The 22,797-nt window shown below is 39.9% G+C and overlaps 1 protein-coding gene across 1 annotated transcript in view; it reads right to left on the bottom strand.

The window, feature by feature from the left end:
- LOC110175540 (cadherin-12-like) overlaps positions 1-22,797 on the bottom strand; it is a 458,088-nt gene that overhangs the window by 19,862 nt on the left and 415,429 nt on the right. Inside the window, 2 exon segments of the mRNA XM_055150970.1 lie at positions 7,272-7,389; positions 11,851-11,972. Of these exon segments, the coding sequence (XP_055006945.1) occupies positions 7,272-7,389; positions 11,851-11,972 (240 nt within the window).

The raw sequence follows: 22,797 nt of genomic DNA, 5'->3' as shown, positions 1-22,797 counted from the left end.
CTGATCTAAAATTCGGAAGGTGTCATCCTAATGGTGCGGGCGTGTGCAGTGCCAATTTTCATGTTGTTAGGACAAAAAATGCCAAAGATTTGGGAAAATGAGTGATATCTATCTATCTATTAATTCAAGGAACTTCTGTTGGTTTGTTTGTTTGTCTGTTCCACGTGTAAATCTCAAACCGCGCATCCGACTGATCTGAAATTTGGAGGGTGTAAATGAAACTACCGCAACATCGCATCGTGGTGTATTGTTTTGTATCACTTTTTTTGTATACTTATGGAGAATTCTCAGGGTTAGATCACTAAATTACTCAAAAAGTGCATGAATGTTATCTAACTCTTCAGACATGTTTTTGAAGGGAAGGGAACAGCGCAGAGTCCTAGTAGTTGCTGAAATGGACGGGTTTTAATGTTGTGGAATTTTACCGGCGGGTATGTGGGCGGGTAGAGATTACACACGCGCGGATAAACGACGAACAGGAGAAAAATACTTGACGGGGGTTTAGGACGTCTATCGTCACGGAAACAAGTGTCATTTTCCGGTCTTTTCCCGGAATGATAGCAGACCAGGTTGACGGAGACTTTAGTGTTTTTATATATAAACCCAACAGCGGAGGTGATCGACTTGCCTGCTGTGCTCCTGGTTTAGTCTAAGGTTTAGTCCTGGTTAAATCCTTGGTTTAGTCCTGGTATAGACCTGATCCAGTCCTGGTGTAGTCCTGGCGATCAGCTCGTGGGTTGCGGCGTGTATATATTTATGCTAATGACACTGGTTCAGTCCTAGTTCAGTCCTGGTTTAGCCCTGGTCCAGTCCTGGTGTAGTCCTGGCGATCGGCTGTGCAGTTGCGGTGTGTAAATATTTATAATCCACTAACGACACAGCGTAGGTTCAGTCCTGGTTCAGTCTTGATTCAGTCGTGGTTCAGTCCTAGTTTAGTCCTGGTCCAGTCATGGTGTAGTGCTGGTTTTGTCCTGGTCCAGTCCTGGTGTAGTCCTGGGGATCGTCTCTGCGATTGCGGCGTGTATATATTTATAATCCTCTAATGACACGGTGTAGATTCAGTCCTGGTTTAGTCCTGGTTTAGCCCTGGTTCAGTCCTGGGCCAGTCCTGGTCCAGTCCTGGTGTAGTCCTGGCGATCGGCTGTGCAGTTGCGGTGTGTATATATTTATAATCCGCTAACGACACAGCGTAGGTTTAGTCCTGGTTCAGTCTTGATTCAGTCGTGGTTCAGTCCTAGTTTAGTCCTGGTCCAGTCATGGTGTAGTCCTGGTGTAGTCCTGGGGATCGTCTCTGCGATTGCGGCGTGTATATATTTATAATCCTCTAATGACACGGTGTAGATTCAGTCCTGGTTTAGTCCTGGTTTAGTACTGGTTCAGTCCTGGGCCAGTCCTGGTCCAGTCCTGGTGTAGTCCTGGCGATCGGCTGTGCAGTTGCGGTGTGTATATTTTTATAATCCGCTAACAACACAGTTTAGGTTCAGTCCTGGTTTAGTCCTGGTTCAGTCTTGATTCAGTCATGGTTCAGTCCTAGTTTAGTCCTGGTCCAGTCATGGTGTAGTCCTGGTGTAGTCCTGGGGATTGTCTCTGCGATTGCGGCGTGTATATATTTATAATCCTCTAATGACATGGTGTAGATTCAGTCCTGGTTTAGTCCTGGTTTAGTCCTGGACTATTGAGCTGTCGGACTAATGTGCTGACCCCGATTTATCACAGGCACGGACAGGTAACAAGTGGAATGTTAACGGGTCCGGGCGGGTGCGGGTTTCCAAAAAATCGACCAGTACAGGACTCTGGAACAGCATTATAACATGACTGAAAGCTCCAAAATGTCACTGTTGCATAATACCCCATCTTAAAAAAAATACAAAGCTCGATGTTTGTGAACAATTGTATGAAAATGTGTCTTATTTTAAATACAAACTCAGCCTACAGTTAATCTATAATAATACCAGTATGGACTTAAAAGACTTAGAATCTACCCATTCAATTGATTCAGAAGAAAACGCATTTCTTACTTGATAATAACAGTGTCAGACAAAATAAATTACGGCCCATTGTGCTTTTTAAAGTGTAACTACAGAAACAGAAGCAAAGACCTTTAAGTTAGAAAACACATTATATTGAATATTCTCCCACACAAACCCAGGAACTACAAATATGACATTCTCTCTCCTCACTTTAACTCTGACTCTGGCCTTGTGCAGTTTTCTTCACATTTATCTTAAAAGTGAACTTATATAAACCCTCGAAAATAATACAGCGACAGGAGAGAAGGCAGCTGTAGTAGTAGAAGTAGTAGTAATGGTGGTAGTAGAAATAAGAGCACTGCTGAGTCAACCCCAAGGCACCACTATTTTCTCACTGGGTAACTCTGTAACAGCAAAACATTAGTAGTAGAAGTGGTAGCAGTAGTAGTAGTAGTAGTAGTAGTAGTAGTAGTAGTAGTAGTAGTAGTAGTAGTAGTAGTAGTAGTAGTAGTAGTAGTAGTAGTAGTAGTAGTAGTAGTAGTAGCTTTTTTCTCACTGGGTTACTCTGGGCTAGAAAAAAGTAATAGCAGTACTAATAATAGTAGTAGTAGTAGTAGTAGTAGTAGTAGTACTAGTAGTATTAATAGTAGCAGTAGTAGTAGTAGTAGTAGTAGTAGTAGTAGTAGTAGTAGTAATAGTAATAGTAGCAGTACTAGTAGTACTAGTAGTAGTAGCTTTTTTCTCACTGGGTTACTCTGGGCTAGAAAAAAGTAATAGCAGTACTAATAATAGTAGTAGTAGACATAGTAGTAGTACTAGTAGTATTAATAGTAGCAGCAGCAGTAGTAGTAGTAGTAGTAGTAGTACTAGAAACAAGAGCATGCTGAAGTCAACCACAAAGCACAACTTTTTTTTCTCATTGGGTGACTCTCGGCTAGAAAAACATAGTAGTAGTGTTCATAGTAGTTGTACTAGTAGTAACTGTAGTAGTTACAATGTATATGTATGTTTGTATGTATGTATGCATAATGGCGGCAGTAGTAGTAGTAGTAGTAGTAGTAGTAGTAGTAAGTAGTAGTGGTCTTAGTAGTTGTGCTAGTAGTAAATGTAGTAGTAGTAGTGGCAATAATGGAAGTAGTAGTAGCAATAATGGTAACAGTAGTAGTTGTAGTAGTACTAGTAGCAATAATAGCAGCCGCAGCAGCAGTAGTAGTAGTAGTAGTAGTAGTAGTAGTAGTGGCAATAATGGAAGTAGTAGTAGCAATAATGGTAACAGTAGTAGTAGTAGTAGTAGTAGTAGTAGTAGTAGTAGTAGTAGTAGTAGTAGTAGTAGTAGTAGTAGTAGTAGAGGTAGAAACAAGAGCATGCTTGAGTCAATCACAAGTCACTGCATTTTTCTCACTGGGTTTGAAACAAATTTGTAGTAATTAATAGTAGTAGTAGTAGTAGTAGTAGTAGTAATAATAGTAGTGCTTAGTAGTAGTAGCAGAAGTGGTCTATTCCACTAGCTGAAATCATTCAGTTTATTCCAATGAAGGTGTATGGAATTTAAAAACACAGTGGAGCACTTCCTGTATTACCACATGACATCACAAGGTGGAGTGTTTTTTCAAGAAACTCAGCCAAAATACGCAGGATTTTGTGTGTTAAACATGTGTGAATGAAACAAAACACAACTCCAGGTTTGTTTTCGACGAGGAAAAATCATTATAACACAGATCTGACAACAGTGTAATACAGGCCCTTTAAAATGTCTCTTTGGACCTTTTCCCTTTTCTTTATCTTCAAAATAAACTCACGTAATCCTTAAAATACCACTGCGTTTTATTTCGATGGGCTTGGACAGACTCTGGATGAATTCCTGGGTGTCACGTTAGACCGGCCTTCCTCGCATCGTCTTCAGCCTGCCGCCCCTGTCCTGTCTGACCCTGTCCGGTCCACTTAGGCCTGGAGCGGGACACAGCACCTCGTGTGGACAGGAGGTCACACGCGTTAGCACACCTCGAATGTGATGCACAGACACCGTTTGGTCCGCAACGCTCTCCCTCCTCTCGCTCGCCTTTAACCTGTCTGTCTGTATTTCCTCGATGATGCTTGTCCCCTCTCTATTTCTTTTCTATTTATCTCTCTCTCCTTTAACTTGTCTCTCTGTGTTTCTCTTTGTTTCTCCTCTTTTTCTCTCTCTTGGTCCTTTAACTTGTCTGTCTACTGTATATTTTCTATATACTCCTCCCCTCTCTATTTCTCCCTCTTCTTCTCCTTTAACTTGTCTCTCTGTATTTCCTCTATGCAGTGTTGGGGAGTAACAGATTACATGTACCGGAGTTACGTAATCAGAGTACAAATTATGAGTAACTGTATTCAGTTACAGTTACTGTTTCAGTGAGTGGTAACTGGATTACAGTTACTTTGTTGAAATAAATGGATTACACGGCGGTATTTTCCTTTTTTTTTTTCGGTAATTCCACTCATTGCCGGAAAATAAACCAAGTCTAAACTAGATCTAAACCAGGTCTAAACCAGGACTAAACCAGGACTACACCAGGACTAAACCAGGACTAAACCAGGACTACACCAGGACTAAACCAGTACACCAGGACTAACCAGGACTAAACCAGTACTAAACCAGGGACCAGGACTAAACCAGGACTAAACCAGGTCTAAACCAGGTCAAAACCAGGACTACACCAGGTCTAAACCAGGACTAAACCAGTACTAAACCAGGACTACACCAGGACTAAACCAGGACTAAACCAGGTCAAAACCAGGACTACACCAGGTCTAAACCAGGACTAAACCAGGACTAAACCAGGTCTACACCAGGTCTACACCAGGACTAAACCAGGACTACACCAGGACTAAACCAGTACTAAACCAGGACTACACCAGGACTAAACCAGGACTACATCAGGACTAAACCAGGTCTAAACCAGGTCAAAACCAGGACTACACCAGGACTAAACCAGGTCTAAACCAGGTCAAAACCAGGACTACATCAGGTCTAAACCAGGACTACATCAGGTCTAAACCAGGACTAAACCAGGTCTAAACCAGGTCTAAACCAGGACTAAACCAGGACTAAAGCAGTACTAAACCAGGACTAAACCAGTACTAAACCAGGACTAAACCAGGACTAAACCAGGACTAAACCAGGACTAAACCAGGACTACACCAGGACTACACCAGGAATAAAACAGGACTACATCAGGTCTAAACCAGGTCTACACCAGGACTACCAACTAAACAGGACTACACCAGGACTAAACCAGGACTAAACCACCAGGACTCCACCAGGACTACTCTTGGACTTGAGCGAGAGCGAGCTAGAGAGCGCGATCGGGCGACAGCTGCACCGAGCCCCACGCGGCCTCGCGCGGAGCCGAACCCCGAGCAGCACGGAGCACCGACCTGGCCCGGTCCTTTCGTCTGCGGTCACCCGACAGTCTACGCGGGCGCACCTTCTCCCCAGTCCCCACAAACAGCCCTGGTTTAGTCCGGGTTTAGTCCTGGTTTAGCACACACCTTTCTCCTCACTTCTTCTCCGTGCACGGAATCTCCACGGCTCTTTATAATAAGATGCTTTTATAACCATAAAATAGTTTCTGAGGAGTGGATTGTTTCAGACGGAGCAGTACTGAAGGTCTAGGCTCCACCACTGCTCTCTCTCCTTTAACTTTTAACTCTTCCTTTCCTTTAACTTGTCTGTCTGTATTTCCTCTATGCTCGTGTCCCCTCTCTATTTTCCTCTCTCTTCTCTACTCTCTTTCTCTCTCTTCCTCTCCTTTAACTTGTCTGTCTACATTTTCTCTGTGCTAGTCACACACTCACGGAGAGGCGTCTTTTCAGCACTATGGCCCTCGTCTATGGAACTGCAGCCGGAGGAGCTCAGGGCTGCAGAGAACGTTCATGTTTTTAAGAGCAGGCTCAAGACCCACCTTTTTAGCTTAGCTTTTGATTGAAATCTTATACTTTTACTTGTTTTTATTGTACACATTTTATTATATTTATTTATTTTAGGCATATTTTTTAGGATTTCCAGTGTTTCCTCTGTAGGAGCCTCTGCATCAGGAGCAGAGGTCAGCTGTGGCTGCTGGGTCTGTCATGTGGGCTCCTGGTGGAGGGATGGTGCTTGGGCCTCAGGTGCCTGGGCTTCATCTCTCCCCTGGCTCCTGTGGTGGTTCCTGGTGGTGGTGGACGTCTCTCTGCTCCCGGTGCAGACGGCTCCTCTGATGGTGCTTTCTCAACTGGTTCGCCTATATTCAGCCTCACATTTTATTGTGTCCGGTTATGTATTTTAGCGTGTGAGTGTGAGTGTGTGTGTGTGTGTGTGCATGTTTGTGTGTATGTGAGTGTGTATGTGAGTGTGTGTGTTTGGGTTGTTTGACTATGTGGGGTTGGGGGTGCGGGGGTTGGGTTGGGTGTGGTTGGGTGGTTTTAAAATGTTTTTAATCACTGTAAAGCACTTTGTGTTGCATTTTGTATGAAAAGTGCTTTACAAATAAAGTTTCATTTGATTTTGAAGTTTGATTTAGTCCCCCCCTCTCTCTCATTTAACTTCTGTCTGTATTTCCTGTTTGTCTCCCTTCTCTCTTCTCTTCTCTCCTCTCTTCCTCTCCTTTAACTTCTCTCTCAACTTCTCAGTGCTAGTCCTCTCTCTCTCCTTAACTTTTGTCTATATTTCCTCTACATTTTTCTCCCTTCTCTCTCCTGTCTCTCTCTCTCTTTCTCCTTTTGTATGTCTGTCTATATTTCATCTCTATATCCTCTCTCTCTCTCTCCTCTCATGTCTATGTTTGCTCCCCTTCTCTCTCTTCTCTCTCTGTCTTTCGATGTCCATTTTTTCCACATTCTTTATCCTCTTTTTCTTAATCTTCTGTGTGTCTTTCTTTGTATATCTTCCTCTCTCTCTTTTTCTCTCTCCCTCCTTTAACTTATCTGTCTATATTTTCTCTATGCGAGTCCCCTCTTTATTATTTGTTTACCCCTTCCCTCTTTCCTCTCTCTCCATCTTTCTATGACAATTTTTTCACTTATTTTATCCCTTTTTTTCCTTCTGCCAGCCGACTTCTCACCTTACCTCTTCTCCTCACACTTGTCCTCTCTCTTTTTCTTCACTCTCTCGATTTCTCTTTCTGTGTACATCTTCCTTTCTCTCTCCTTTGAATCCTTCTCTCACCTTTTCTCAGTTTTTTTCCGTCTCCTTTCTCTCTCTCTCTTCGTCGCTCTTGCCTTTTGGACAGTTGGTCTCGGAAGTACTTGAAAAGACACAGTAAAACATACCAAAAAATAAAAAACACTCACTTCCAAAATCTCGTACGGTGAAGTTCTTGTTCTTTCCGTCTTCTTTCACGGCTTTGAAGGAGAACTGCTGTCCTGCTGAAGGGAGATCCTGGTCTTTAGCACTGAACATTTGGATCACCTGGAGGAAAAAAATGAAGTCAATTTGTTAATTATTTGACCAGAATATATTACTTTCTTTCCTCTTTTTTCTCAACTGTGAAAAATTGTATATGTGGATATAAATATTCTTGCTTCACAACTGGCCCTGGGTCAAATTCCAAAAGTTTTGAGTCGTTCCTGGAGTTATCTTTGGATGTTGGGTGCTGTGGTCATGACGTGTTTTCCTTCTCTTCCTCCTCTTTCTCTCTTCCTCCTCTCATCATATTTATTTCCCTTTATTTATCACATGCTATGACTATTTCGGCTGCAGTACAAGGACATCTATAACAAACCCTATTTTTCGGACCGTAAGTCACACTTTTTTTTTCATGGTTTGGGTGTTTCCTGCGTCTTAGTGTGACTTATATATAAACATTTTCACACTGACAGCCTCGAGAGGGCGCTCTACGCTTGTGTGTCAGTATCTGCTACGATTATAGATGCATCAAGAATCTCGGACTTCCGGTCATCGCGCAATGCATACTGGGAAGGATTTTCCGAAAAAGTGAGCATCAAACTGCCATGTTTGTTTTTCCAGTGGGTCTATTGACAAAGCTGATCTTTTCAAGTCTTTTGAACCATATCGGTTTAGTTTCTGGTTCTGATATTGTCATATTTTAATTTTGGGATTCGGACATCGTAATTGTATGGTTGTTGGATGTCCTAAAACCAGAAATTTGTTTGTGAACTCCATAAATGCAAAAGGGAATCAGATCTGTGTGACTGCAAACCTCTGTTTTCCTTCCCAACGGAAATAAAAAATAGTGAAAGGCGAAGGCGATGGGCAGTATGGAGAACACAGCTTCACAGCAATTGGAGGATGCGCCATAAAACTTTCCTGGAGGTCACTGAATGGATGGACAAAGCCTGGTCTTCAGTGACACCGAAACCATCCTGTCGGGATTCAGAAAGGCCGGAATAATTCTAACTGGAACTGATGCTGAGTCTGACGACAGCTATGAAGGACAGGCTGAAGAATTGAATGGATTTAGTGATTTGGAGTGAGATGGAGAGTTTGATAAACTTGTTCTGTTCTGTTGTTTATGCTATAGTGATGCTATTCAGCCTGTTGTCTCTCGGTACAATATTATCACGATATGCATCTCACGGTACAATATTTACTGCGATATTTTGGAGGGGCTGATATAATTGTAGATAGGAAACTTTTTTTTCTTTTAAAATACCTTGACAAGATTTTGATGTGAATTATTTCCGTAATAATCCCAAGAATTCAAGTAAAAAAAAACATTTCTTCATGTTGCCTGCACTGAAATGCATCATGGGATATGTAGTTTACTATGCTTATAAACTGTTGCTTCCATAAAACAACACATTTAAGCAAAATAACTTGTGATTTGATATATTGTGACAGTCCACGATGTTATTGAGACTTTGGACGATACGATATCATGATATTTCGATTATTGTTACAGTGGTGGGGCGATGCTTTTAATGCCATAGCGTGTGTAAACGAAACAAAGCATAAACATTTCCACAGAAACAAGAAGTTGCACTAACACAATAAAGTTACATAGTTCACCTTTAAACTTGTATAACTACTGGCATTAAAGCCTTGTTACTCGAATGTATAATTACCAATCAGACATGTCAGTAGTAAATGCTCGACGTCGTTACAGAAGTCTGATTTGAAACTCTGAGTGCACCTCGGCTGTGTTCTTCCAGCGCCGTAACTGCCCATTACTCTGTACAGTGCGCCTGGGCTTCACTCTTGAGCACTCAGCCCCGTGAACGCTGATAGGATAAGTGCTTTAGACTTAAATGTAATTAAAGCCAGACTCAACTTATCCCGAGCCTGCAAAGTGGCATTATAAAAAAAAGGCGTTAGAAGAACTCATCTGGTTATACGGGGCCAGTGCTTTTCAATGCATTTTTCTTTATGGAGTTTTTAATTTCACAGATGGATAAACCTGGACCCTCTTATAGTAAATATGAAAATAAATAAATAAAAGTGAAAAGCTGCTCCTATATTACTTTGCTTACGTTTTAGCTGCATGGATACAGCGACGCATCGGCAGTATGTTATAGACCAAAAAAGTTTCGCTGTGGCTTTAAGTCAAGAGAGTCAAACTCAAAGGCTACGTTCAGACTGCAGGGCTCAACGCTCAATTCGAATTTTTTTTGTGAAATCCGATGTTTTTGCGAGGTCGTTCACATTTCCAATTAAATGTGACTTGTATGTGACTCCAGTGTGAACATTAAACGGCCCAAAAATGTCCCGCGTGTGCACTGGAGAAGACTACAGAAGTTGTCCAAACATGGACGCGAGCATTGAGCACCTGGAGATTTTAAAGTTCCTCTCGTACCGGAGCCAGAACATGAACAACTTATTTGTTTTAAGGAGGAGATTGAGAAGGAGAAGGATGAGGTTTTTGGCCGTGGTGTTTTGTGGGACATTCCGTTTAAAGGAACATGTGGATGTGGAGACGTAGCCAAGAGTGGTGAGACGGCGATCTGCTTCACTTCAGTGACACAGAGTTCATTAACAATTTTCGTACGACAAGAAGAACATTTGTGTACATTTGTGGGTTGTTCATAACATGTAGGTCGGATGAATGCACCTTGGCCATTCAGACTGAAGTTGCATGTCAAAAGATCAGATATGTATCAGTTTCAGGAGCACATATCCAAGTGTCCTGGGTCGCGTTTGAAAAAATCAGATCTGTGTCGATCAGACTGTCATTAAAAGATCAGATACAGGTCACATAGGGGCCAAAAAATCAGATTTGGGTCACTTCAGGCTGCAGTCTGAACGTAGGAAAATTCACAAAGGGCCAAAATTACAAACTGAGACTAAGTCGTGGGCCAAACTACTGTTTTCTCTTCTTTTGTGATACATAATGTTAAACCTTTTCTTATTCAAATAAATGTTTAATAATAGTTTTGCTTAAACATTGAATCCAGAACAAGCAAAATATTAAATAATAACACAATTTTAAATAAATAATGTCTCTATAGTCTATCTATAGCCTGTGGGCAGCTCTAAAACATATTTGATATGATCTCGCAGGCCAAATATAATTATATCAAATATTCTATCAAATATTTATACCAAATTAGGACCCCGGGCCTGAGTTTGACATGTCTGCTTTAAGTGATCGAAAAAACACACAGTTTTGGTTCTGTAGATGAAATGATTTGATCTGTTTTTCATCTATTTTGCCTTTTGAGAGATGTGAGGTCATAAACACAGGGCTAAGAACAGGTTGCAAAGCCATATTCTGAAAAAAGTACAATATTGAAATCAGTTTTAACCTGTTTAACCCTTCAACTGGGAATATGTTTTATATAACTGAGCATAAATTTCTAAACATAAAAGATAGAAACTTACATTTCTTCCCTTGAAAAGCTGAGAGTTGAGGCTTTCTGAGCATATTTTCGGCATTATCCTACGTCTCACACACATCGGGAAAACGAGTGTCCAAGAGGATCTTTCTTTTCCACCAAACTCATGCACTCTGTCCATTTTGATTGGCGTAAACTTTGTCAAAGAGTGTAGTGAGTCAAGATGGTCGTCTGCTCTGAGCATCTGTGTTTGTAACAATTGAAAAATTGTGCTCTAAGTGCAGCTTTTTCTCAAATAAATGGAAAATTACGCATCTTTGTCAGCTTAATTGCACATCCCTTGCTATTTTTATTTGAAATGTACAAATCCAAATGTAATAAACATCATGGAAATGCAGGAAGTGATGTGGCTCTTTTTTAGATTATTAGTTTACTTACAGACTTGATATTTTGCACTTTTGTAGATAAGTCTCTAAATTAAGCTTTTTTTTTTTTTTTTTTTTTTTTTTTTTAGTTTTTTATGTCCAAAAAGTTGTTTATACAAGTTTGTTATGTTTTAAATTTGTATTTCTGGTCCTATAGCTTTTATTACAGCCATATGACACAACTACAGCATGCAGATTGTGAAATAACAGGTTGCACTGAAAAAAAGGATGTATAACACTTCATTAGGGGGTAAAAGGGGGAGTTTTAACAGCAAAATTAAGAAAAAAAAAAAAAAATCCAGGCGAGGACAAATGTATTAAAATTGCCCTTTGGTCTGGAAGGGTTAAATCCAGGCTCAAAACATATATCTATTCAAGCCTTCTAAAAATCTGAAAAAGTGCCATTACAACCCCTGTACATAGCTTAGGTACATAAATAAAAAGGATAATGAAGGGAAAATAAAATAAAATAAACAAAAACAACTTCGACCTAAACTTCTAAAGCGTTGGTTCTTCTGTGCTCTTAAGGAAACATCTTGTTAAATTCTAACAGTTTGCACTCGTCTCTCGTCACTTCGTCAATTCCCTTTGACTTTACACAGCCTCTGGTGTTGATTGGGCGTGTGTCATTGTGTCATTGTGTCACATGTGTCTAAATATAAAGTTCTTTCTCTGATTAAACTGCGTCTCTTGAGTTGGCGTGGGTGCCGTACCTGGCCTTGTTTGGCGTTCTCGCACACAAACGTCTCGAAGGGGCTGGCGAGCTCCGGGGGAAACTCGTTGATGTCGAGGACGTGGACGGTCACGGCCACTCTGCTGGTCAGCACCGGGCTGTCTGCAAGAGACACACACACAGAGAGAGAGGCTTTACTCTGCTGACATCTGCTGGACAGAGACGGGATTACAGGCTTATATTAAAACGGCAACAGCAAATGAGTCGAAACACAAAGCACAAACCTGGATTCCTGAGCTTTGAGCCAAGTTATGATGTTATTACCTCCTCAAAAACAGATCTGGAGTTGTGTTTTGTTTCATACATACATTATTGTTATTTTATTATTAGCCAGTCTATGTCCTTTTGTTATCATATTAGTTGTAGTTTTTTTTTTTAGTTCAGTAGAGACGAGAAATCCAGGGCTGGAAGTGTCCAGCTGATTCTAATGAAGGTGTATGGAGTTTAAAAACACAGTGGAGCACTTTCTGCGTTACGGCATGACGTCAAATGGTGAAATAGGGTGTTTCTGTTTGAGAGAACAGCCTAAATATTCAGGATTTCTGTGTTAAACATGCGTGAATAAATAAAATAAAACACAACTCCAGGTCCGTTTTTGATGAAAAAACAGCATAAGTAAATAAATATATAGGACCTTTAAAGTCCTGCGTTTATGCATTGATTTTATTATTTTTGTTCACAGATTTTATTATTATGATATTATTATTTAATGAATTCTATCAGTTTCCTCATGGTTAGAACATAATAGAACATGATTGTGTAGATTTTATTTTATTTTTTTAGTACAGCTTTTATGCATTGATTTTGTTCATTATTATTATTATTATTATTATTATTATTATTATTATTATTATTATTATTATTATTAATTGATTCTATCAGTTTCCTCATGGCTAGAGCATAATTCTGCAGATTTTTATTTTTATTTATTTTTTTGTTAAATGTTTTCATTGCTATGTTAAGCACTTTGGAAACAGTCTTATTTATTTTTTTTAAAAAAAGAAAAAAGTTGGATTAAAAAATGAAATTCAGGAACACATTAATATGGTCTTCTTGAATGATACATAAATAAGATGATGTTTAATCACTGCCCACTTAATTTTGTGAAGAAAAAAAGTAAGTTTGAAAGGACAAACTTGTTGAGGTAATGCCGGGCGTACACTGTGCGATATTTTCGGTCGTGTCACTCAGCCCCAGCTTAAACTGTACGACCAAATCACAGGGTTTAACAGTTCACAGCTCACGAATCATGTTCTCACACTGAACGAACCGATGCTCGGATGCGACTTGCCTGCTCACACTGTACGTTCACATAACGACCGAAGTTGTTGTTCCGGAAGTAGAAAACCACGAAGAAGAAAACCACGGAATTAGAAAACCACAGATGTGCGGAGACACAATGCTGAGCCACTTCTGTGTCCGCGCATGCGCAGTCTGCCAGATTCTGGCAAATCGGCTCGTGGAACAACTTCAACAGAGCGAAATCCTCACGAGAGGCGACTGGATTTCAAACAAGTTTGATTTTCTTGCGACCTACGAATGTCGATCGGGAGCTGGTCGTGAGTCATTAATCGGTTCTCTTTACCCCATGTAAACTACACGAAGCACGACACACGATGAAGCCAAAACTCGGCCCGATCCCCAAAACAGTCGCACGAGCGAAAAATCGTCTCAAAAAGGGTTAAAAATCGCACAGTGTACGCCCGGCCTAAGACGTCTGATTTGCAGCTCTTGTGGGTTGTTCCCAATTTGTCTTAGATCTGGTTTTATACTTGTTTAGTTCTGGGTTAGACCTTTTATAATCCTGGTTTACAGCTGTTCTTGTCTGTTAATGGACAGTACCAATTAGGGGTGTAACAATAATATCGTGGATCATCACAATATATCGAATTACAAGTCTCTCTGCTTAAATTAAGAGTTATGGTGCAGCAATAAATAAAGAAACAAAGGGAACTACATAGACCATGATCCTTTGCTCCATTTCAGTGCAGACTACATGAAGAAATAACAGTTTCAAGCACTTTTAAATCTTAGTTCTTTGGATTAAATCTTGTCAAGGCAATTTAACAGAAAAAAGTAGCATATTAACTTTTTTATTTTTAGCCTTCAGAAGATATTGCATGAAATCGTGAAAATAGAGATTTGGATATTGTTACATCCTTAATCGGGAACCTCACCACAATATCGCAATAAATAGTGTACAGTGAGGTTTGACATTATCGTATCGTGAGACTAAATATATCGTTACAACCCTAGTACCAATATATAAGCAGCTTTAAAGCCAATTTGATATTTTTAAGTATGACCAACATTCAGAGCTGTACTGTCAACACTGTTTTCTGCATACTTTGGTAACTTTACTACACATTATTATAGTCTCATATTCAAATCTTTATCATGTTTCACTTTACGTCCGTCTTTTCGTCCTTGGGCTTAAACGTTAAACAGTGTGTCTTATCCCACATAAGCCGGTGTTTGAATGCCTCGCGGGGCGCTCTGTCTGCTGCATGTGTCTGCATTAATCACACGCGGATCGTCCTATAACGCCACTCAAACACCGTGAACAAGCGGGTTTCATGTGACGTCTTTACATTTAAAGAGACGAGAGTTTAACAGTGAAATGAAAAGCAGGTGGGAGTTGTGTTATAGAGGCTTTGCACCGTCACGTGACCCCTATAGCAACGGTACCTACGCCGCCATGACACTGGGGAACGCTATGTCATTGACGTCAGCAGCATCGGAGAAACATGGGCAGGTTTTGTTGTGTATTTGGTTGTTCTAGATGCTCTGAAGGGGGTAAAACTGATCATTTCTTCACTATTCCTCTGGAAATTACTCATCAGGAGCTCAAACAAGGGAATTATTGAAAAAAAGACACGGATTATGGCTAGCAAAAATAAACCGCGAAGAGATTTCCTATGGTACCATCAAGAGACCTGAAGTTTCATCAAGGTATCTGCTATTTAAATAGTTTCATAGCTTATTTAATGAAAGAAGCACATTTACTGAACTAAAATTACATTAATTTATCCAGGAAAACCCGCACTAGTTTACGATTCAACGAACCCACACTGGGCTCCTGTGATCAACATGGAGCACGAGTCGAAGAGTCTGTGAGCCGAACCTCGAAAGAATCGGCCATGAAAAGATCCTCGCGAACGTTAGAAAGATCCGCTCGCAAAAAGCGATTAATTCTAGAAGACATAGTTGTGGATAAGCAAGGAAATAAAGAAAACATGGATCCTACGACGAGTGACATGTTTATATGTGCGTTGGAAGATACAGTTTCTACTGCCGCTCACACTGCAAATGTTTTCTTTTAAAATTTGAGTTCAGTAAATGTGCTTCTCTCATTAAATAAGCTATGAAACAATTTAAGTAGCAATTACCTTGATGAAAGTGACATGAGTGTGTCTTGATGGTACCATAGGAAATCTCTTCGCAGTTTATGTTCTCGAGTCATAATTCCCGTTTTTTTTTTTTCCCCGATAATTCCCTTGTTTGATCCTGATGAGTAATTTCCAGAGGAACAGTGAAGAAACGATTCGTTTTATCCAGTTCAGAGAATCTAGAACAGGGGTCTCCAACCTGTAGCTCGGGAGCAACCAGTAGCTCTCCACCATCCTCCAAGTAGCTCGCCAAGAGATTTATGAATTGTACTTATTGTGCTGAATAACTCAAATTGATGAAGTAAATGTCTATTATCATTGTAAATGTATCATTTTGATGTCTAACTTTGTGCACTAATAACTGATTAAAGGTTTAAGTTTTACAGGCATCCGTCTGTACCTCATCTAAAGCTCATTGTGCCTCTTGAATACACTCAATTTCTTACGATGCTAACATTAGTAACTCTCTGGCATTCTAATTTTGTAAAGGTAGCTCACAAGAGGAAAAGGTTGAAGACCCTGATCTAGAACCAAATACACAACAAAACCTGCCCATGTTTCTCCGATGCTGCTGAAGTCAATGACATAGTGTGTCCGGTGTCATGGCGGCGTAGGTACCGTTGCTATAGGGTCACGAGACGGTGCAAAGCCTCTATTGTGAAAATTTAACAAGTAAAACTGTTTGGATGCGATTTTTATGGTTGATATTTGTGTCCTAATACAATAAACAGGCTGATACTTTGGCTCTATATTATGTTTTGCAATAATGCTCCTACACTTTTTTTTAGAACTTTCACCATTCAAAGATATAATATTCTGTTAAATGCAATCTTCATTTTTCACCATTGTAAAGACTGTTGATGAGTCATTACCTTAATATTGTGAATTTTTGTAGCCTTTTTTGTTCTTGTAAAACTTCAACACAACTCATTCTTAAAAACTATGGCGTCTGAAAAACCCGAGGCCCCTGAACGCTCCACATATGTTACATTCATGTGATATAATGCATTTCTATGGAGAGGAGCGTCTGTGCAGCTGCCAGATCCTCTTCATGTTGTGGACACGTCTCAGAGTGTGCAGCTCATATTAATGATCACATGAGAGCTCCCTGGAGGAGAGGAGGAGAGGAGGAGGAAGGGGAAGAAGAGGAGAAAGACTGAAACAGAGGAGGGGGTGGAAAAAAAGGAGGAAGAGAATCAAAAAGGGAAGAAGAGGAGAAAGAAGAAGAGGAGGAAAAGGAGGAGGCAGAAGAAGAGGAAGATGACAGAACCAGAGGAGGAGGGGGTAGAAGAAGAAGAGGAGGAAGAAGAGAAGAGGAGAGAAGTAGGAGGAGGAAGAGGAAGGGTTCTAGCTGCACTGGCTCCACTATATCTGGACACGTTGGACTGTAAAATAATATAACATCTGAAAAAAACAAAAAACTGATTAAAGGTGCAGTGTGGAACCTTTCAGAGGTAGGGTTTGCCATTTGATTGTTTCCATAGAGTTAAATAATTTTTATGTTTTATTTGTTTGCAACTACTTGTCCAAGCAAAAGAAAAAAACAAAAAAACAAAAAAACAATTAAACTATTGTTTAATTTGATAAAAAGAGAAAAGATGAAACAGTGTCACGCTTTTACCAATGGCAGAAATTATGATGAATTCTTAACAAGGATAAATGTGAAGATAAATTAAATATCAACTGAAACAGAAAACCCAAGTCAACCCAAAACATGCTCCAGGTCTCCATGAACTGTTGATAGTCAAGGTCAGTTAAATACAATCAAATCAATCATTGTGTCCTTAGGCAAGACACTTCACCCACATTGCCTAGTATGAAAGTGGTGTGTGTGAGTGATGGTGGTGGTCGGAGGGACCGATGGCGCCGATTGGCATGGCAGCCGCGCTTCTGTCAGTGTGCCCCAGGGCAGCTGTGGCTACAATGGTAGCTTACCATCACCAGGGTATAGAGTGAATGAATAATGCTGTATGAATGAATGCTGAATGAATAATGCTGAATAATGCTCTGTAAAGCGTCTTTGGGGACAGAAAATGTCTGTGAAAGCGCTATATAAATAATAAATAAATAAATAAATAATAAATAAATAAAAGTTCTTATGGAGGAGCAAATGCAAAGAGCAGCAACATAAAAGTGAAAAAATGCCCAGCACACTCAACTGGCCGATGATGATGATAATTATTATTCAATTATTTTATTTAAAAATTCAAAAAAGCTTTTGGACATCGGCCATCTGAGTGCTCTGGGCATTTTTTCACTTAAACATACCAGATATTTTATAGCTTGTTTAATATATTTAGCAGCATCTTCATTAAACATAAACTCAATATTTTGAAATATATAAAACTGAAATACTACCCCAGAGGTTTTCAGATAACGTGACGATTGTAGATATAGCTCTACTTTTACTATATATTACGCAAAATCAACTCTTGTGAACTTTAAGACGTGTTACAACTTCAGCTCAAGACAGTGTATTGAGATTAAAGGGACAGTTCAGAATTTTGGACATAGGACCTCATTTCCTAGTGAGCCAGAGTGTTGGAGACATGTGGAGATACTTTTTTAAATATTCCATCCAGTCCTTGTATTTGCAGAGGTCGCTGGTGCTAGGCTAGTGCATGTCAATGGCCATAGTTAGCCTGACACTAAAAAACAGTCTTACCCACTCCACAAAACACCTGAAACAAATCTATTATTACGTCAGACTGTTGATGTAAATGTCTGTGTCAATAGAATAATTTTAGAAATGAAACCAACCTTGCATTTGAAGGATTTATGTCTGAGCAGCAGCAGCGAGTTGTACTTCCTGATAGAAAGCTCGGCAGCGGTGGACTGATATCACCTGGCACCTATCATACCGCTTCTGTAATAGTTTGCTTACCTGCAGTTGCCATAGCGACACACAGAGCACATGAAGAAGTCTGTCCAGTTATGGCCACGTTCATATCATCATCACAACTAACTAGAGCAGAGTAAATTTCCGCTGCTGCTGAGAAAATAGTCCCTCAACATGTGACGATTCATGCGATACAAGGTTAGTTTTACTTCAAACATTATTCTATCAACACAGACATTTACATCGACAGTCTGGTGTAATAATAGATTTTTTTCGGGTGTTTTGTGGAGTGGGTAAGACTGTTTTTTTAGTGGCAGGCTAACTATGGCCATTGACATGCACTAGCTTAGCACCAGCGACCTCTGCAAATACAAGGACTGGATGGAATATTTTAAAAAGTGTCTCCACATGTCTCCAACACTCTGGCTCACTAGGAAATGAGGTCCTATGTCCAAATTTCTGAACTGTCCCTTTAAAAACACAGTCTACAATTTAAATTATTCAGGGTTTGTGTGTTAAACACGTGTGAATAAAACAAAACACAACTCCAGGTCTGTTTGTGATGAGGAAACTACATTATACCACAGATCAGAAAATAGTGTAAATGTGTCCTTTAAGATCTAAGCAGGCAACATAACATTTTTGGACAGCCTGATAATTTTCCCTCACGCAAAAAGCCAGAAATTTCCATTCAAATGTTACACGAGTCCAGCCCCCACCTGCAAAACGACAAAACAACCGATCCATTTCTAACATAAACCTGCTTAAACCTCACACTTTGAAACATATCTCCGCAGAACCACAAAAGGGAACTGTCCTTTTGGAGCTGAGTCCGGGCTGAGGCGTATGGATTTGTTGTGAGAACAGGCTTTGTGGTGCGTTCGGGGGCTTTGCGGCGCGTTCGGGGACTTATCTGTGTGTCTGCGCGTTATAGGATTGTGAGGAGGTGGACAGTTGCCGGGATCTCCTCCGGTTGCCGTGGGAGCAGAGCCGGATCAGCTCTAACCTGTGGGTGACCTTGAGAGAAAGAGCTATCGCCAGCAGGGGGCGATGACACCGGGCCGCACGGATTTGCACGGACTTATGGGACTCAGCAAAAATACAAATAGTACAGTACTCTGCAGCCCGGTGGGGTTAAGCCGAAAAAGAAAGTGTAATATGAAAGCAAAAACATTGTACTAACTAAAAATACATTAAAGGACTTCTACTCGACTTTTTCATGTATTTGAGCTTTCCCCAGTACAGATATACTGTATATGCTGCTCTTAAATAAATCTACTGCATGCTGTCTGCATCAAAGTACAAACCATTTTATTTTATTTATTTATTTAGGCTTATTATTATTATTTATTTATTTTATTTATTTTGTTTATTTACTAGATTGTAGCACAGCGCTCATTTACCCCTGTCGTCCCTGAGCATGTTAATTGATTGATTGTATTTAATTGACTTTATCTATCATCTGTTCTTCCTGGAGACCTGTGTAGTTTGTTTTGGGTTTGTTTGGGTATTGTCTGATAATCAGGTAGTGCACTGTTAGCATGCAAAACTACCCATTATATTGTACTCTGAAATGAAATGAACTCTCTTGAAACAAATGTGAACCATATGTCATAGAAAAAAAAACACAAGTACAAGTAGTAAAAAAAAAAAAAAAAATCTGAATTTTTGATTTTACTTAAAAACAAATAACATACTTAAATGTTTTTTTTTTGTTTTTTTTTTTCCTGAAGTCTGAACTCTGGATTGGCTGTAGACGTCTCCATAAAAAAAAAAAAAAAAAAAGTTGATCAGTGACAATTAAAAATGACTGAACCTTAATTCAAATGTGATTAATAGAAATATTTTGAATTGAAAAATAATGTATCACAATGATTCAATGTAATGAAATGACTGGTAAATTAATCAGAGCAAAATGAAATGAAGAGAAAAGTAAATGACTGTAATTCATTACAGATATAATATTAAATACTCCAGATAATCACCCAGTTCACTTCAATGACTGTGAGTTATTAACGTGATTTTACTGTAATATATGAGTACTACTACTACTACTACTACTACTACTACTACTACTATTACTACTGTCCCATCTGCATCAGCACAGCTACTGTGATTACCACTTCTACTACTATTTCAACTACTACTACTGCTAATTCTACTGCTACTGCTGCTATCACTACTACTTCAATCACTACTACTACTACTGGTATCACTACTACTTTTTCTACTACTATTGCTCTTATTACTGCTATCACTACTACTTCAACTACTATTACTGCTGTCATTATTCAATCAATCAATCAATCAATCAAACTTTATTTATAAAGCGCTTTTCATACAAAACGTAACACAAAGTGCTTTACAGTGATTAAAAACAATCCCACATTTCCATCCACCCACCCACTTATCCAACCCCCACACCTGCCCAACTCCACACAACCAAACAACCCAGACACACACACCCACTCGCACACATACGCACACACACAAGCACACACGCACGCACGCGCACACACACACACACACACACACACACACACGCACGCGCGCACACACACCCTAAGATAGTAAAATACATAAAATCCCCTATAGTAAAATGTGAGGCTGAGTACAGGCGAACCAGTTGAGAAAGCACCATCAGAGGAGCCGTCTACACCAGGAGCAGAGAGACGTCCACCACCACCAGGAACCACCACCGGAGCCAGGGGAGAGATGAAGCCTAAGCACCAACCCTCCACCAGGAGCCCACGGGACAGAACCCGGCAGCCACAGCCGACCTCTGCTCCCGATGCAGAGGCTCCTACAGAGGAAACACTGGAAATCCTAAAAAATATGCCTAAAATAAATAAATATACTAAAATGTGTAGAATAGAAACAGGTAAAAGTATAAGAATTTAATCAAAAGCTAAGCTAAAAAAGTGGGTCTTGAGCCTGCTCTTAAAAACATGAACGTTCTCTGCAGCCCTGAGCTCCTCCGGCTGCAGTTCCATAGACGGGGACCATAATACTGAAAAGACGCCTCTCCGTGAGTGTGTGTCCTGACTTTGGGAATGAGCAGGAGCCTGCTGCCGGAGGAGCGCAGGGTCCGCGAGGGTTCGTAAGGTAAAAGCAGTTCTGAAAGATAAGAAGGCCCAAGACCATTAAGACATTTAAAAACCAGTAAAAGAACTTTAAAATCGATCCTGAAACTCACAGGGAGCCAATGCAGTGATTTTAAAACCGGTGTAATGTGGTCCCGCCCTCTGGTCCTCGTCAGGACACGTGCTGCTGAATTTTGTAGTAATTGTAAACCTGAAATACTCTTTTTGGGAAGACCAGAGAGCAGGGCATTACAGTAGTCTATTCGACTGGTGATAAAAGCATGCATCAGCGTCTCGGTGTTGGCCAGAGAGAGAATGGGGCGGACTCTGGCTATGTTTTTTAGGTGATAGAAACCAATTTTTGTAATGTTCTTAATGTGTGGAATAAAAGTCAGCTCAGAGTCGAAAATTACTTCTACTAGTACTTCAACCATTATTACTTCTATCACTACTTCTACTAGTACTACTTCAACTACTACTACTGTTACCACTGCTATCACTACTACTTCTACTGCTACCACTATTATTACTACTTATATTACTACTTAAACTACTACTACTTCTACCACTACTTTTTCTACTGCTAGTAATGCTATCACTACTACTTCTACTACTAATTCAATTACTACTGCTGCTACTACTGCTATCACTACTAGTTCTACTATTAATTCAAATACTACTACTACTACTGCTACTACTTCTATCACTACTATGTCTATTACTACTTCAACTACTACGACTTCTATCACGACTTCCACTACTACTAGTACTGCTATCACTATTACTTCTACTATTACCTCAACTACTACTACTGCTATGACTGCTATCACTACTACTACTGCTATTACTTTAACTACTACTATTTCTATTACTATTTCTGCTACTACTACTGCTAGTACTGCTATCACTACTGCTTCTACTACTACTTCAAATACTACTACTACTGCTACCACTATCACTACTATTACTACTACTACTTCAACTACTACTACTGTTACCACTACTTCTACTACCACTTCAACTACTACTTCTATCACTACTTCTACTACCACTGCTATCACTACTATGTCTACTACTACTTTAACTACTACTACTTCTCTTACTACTTCTGCTAGTACTGCTATCACTACTACTTCTACTATCGTCACTACTACGTCAAATACTGCTACTGCTGTCACTCCTACTTCTACTGCTACCATTATCACTACTATGCCTACTACTACTTCATCTACTACTACTTCTATCACTACTAGTACTACTATTACTACTACTACTACTACTACTTACTACTACTACTACTACTACTACCACTGCTTTCACTACTTGAACATTATTGTAGCTGTCAGAAAACTCTTACCTCTAAATACTGTATTTGCCAATTTTAGATAAAAAATGAATGAAAACAATTATTGCAAAACTGTCACTTTCAAGTCTGGTAATACTTTTAAAAATGCCTTGTCTTTGTTTTGTTTTCTTGTGCTGGCCTAAAACCCACAACTTGCAATTTTCTGCTCAATACCCCTCTTCGTCCACTAGATGGCGCAGCGGTTTCACAGTTGCTTTAGCAGCGACCCAGCGTTCCCCTTTATAATACATGCTCTATTTATTTCATCGAC

The sequence above is a fragment of the Boleophthalmus pectinirostris genome, unplaced genomic scaffold (assembly GCF_026225935.1).
Source record: "Boleophthalmus pectinirostris isolate CB_2022bp ecotype Guang Dong unplaced genomic scaffold, ASM2622593v1 HiC_scaffold_15, whole genome shotgun sequence".
In the NCBI taxonomy this organism is placed as follows: Eukaryota; Metazoa; Chordata; class Actinopteri; order Gobiiformes; family Gobiidae; genus Boleophthalmus; species Boleophthalmus pectinirostris.
This window is presented reverse-complemented; position numbering and strand designations above follow the sequence as displayed.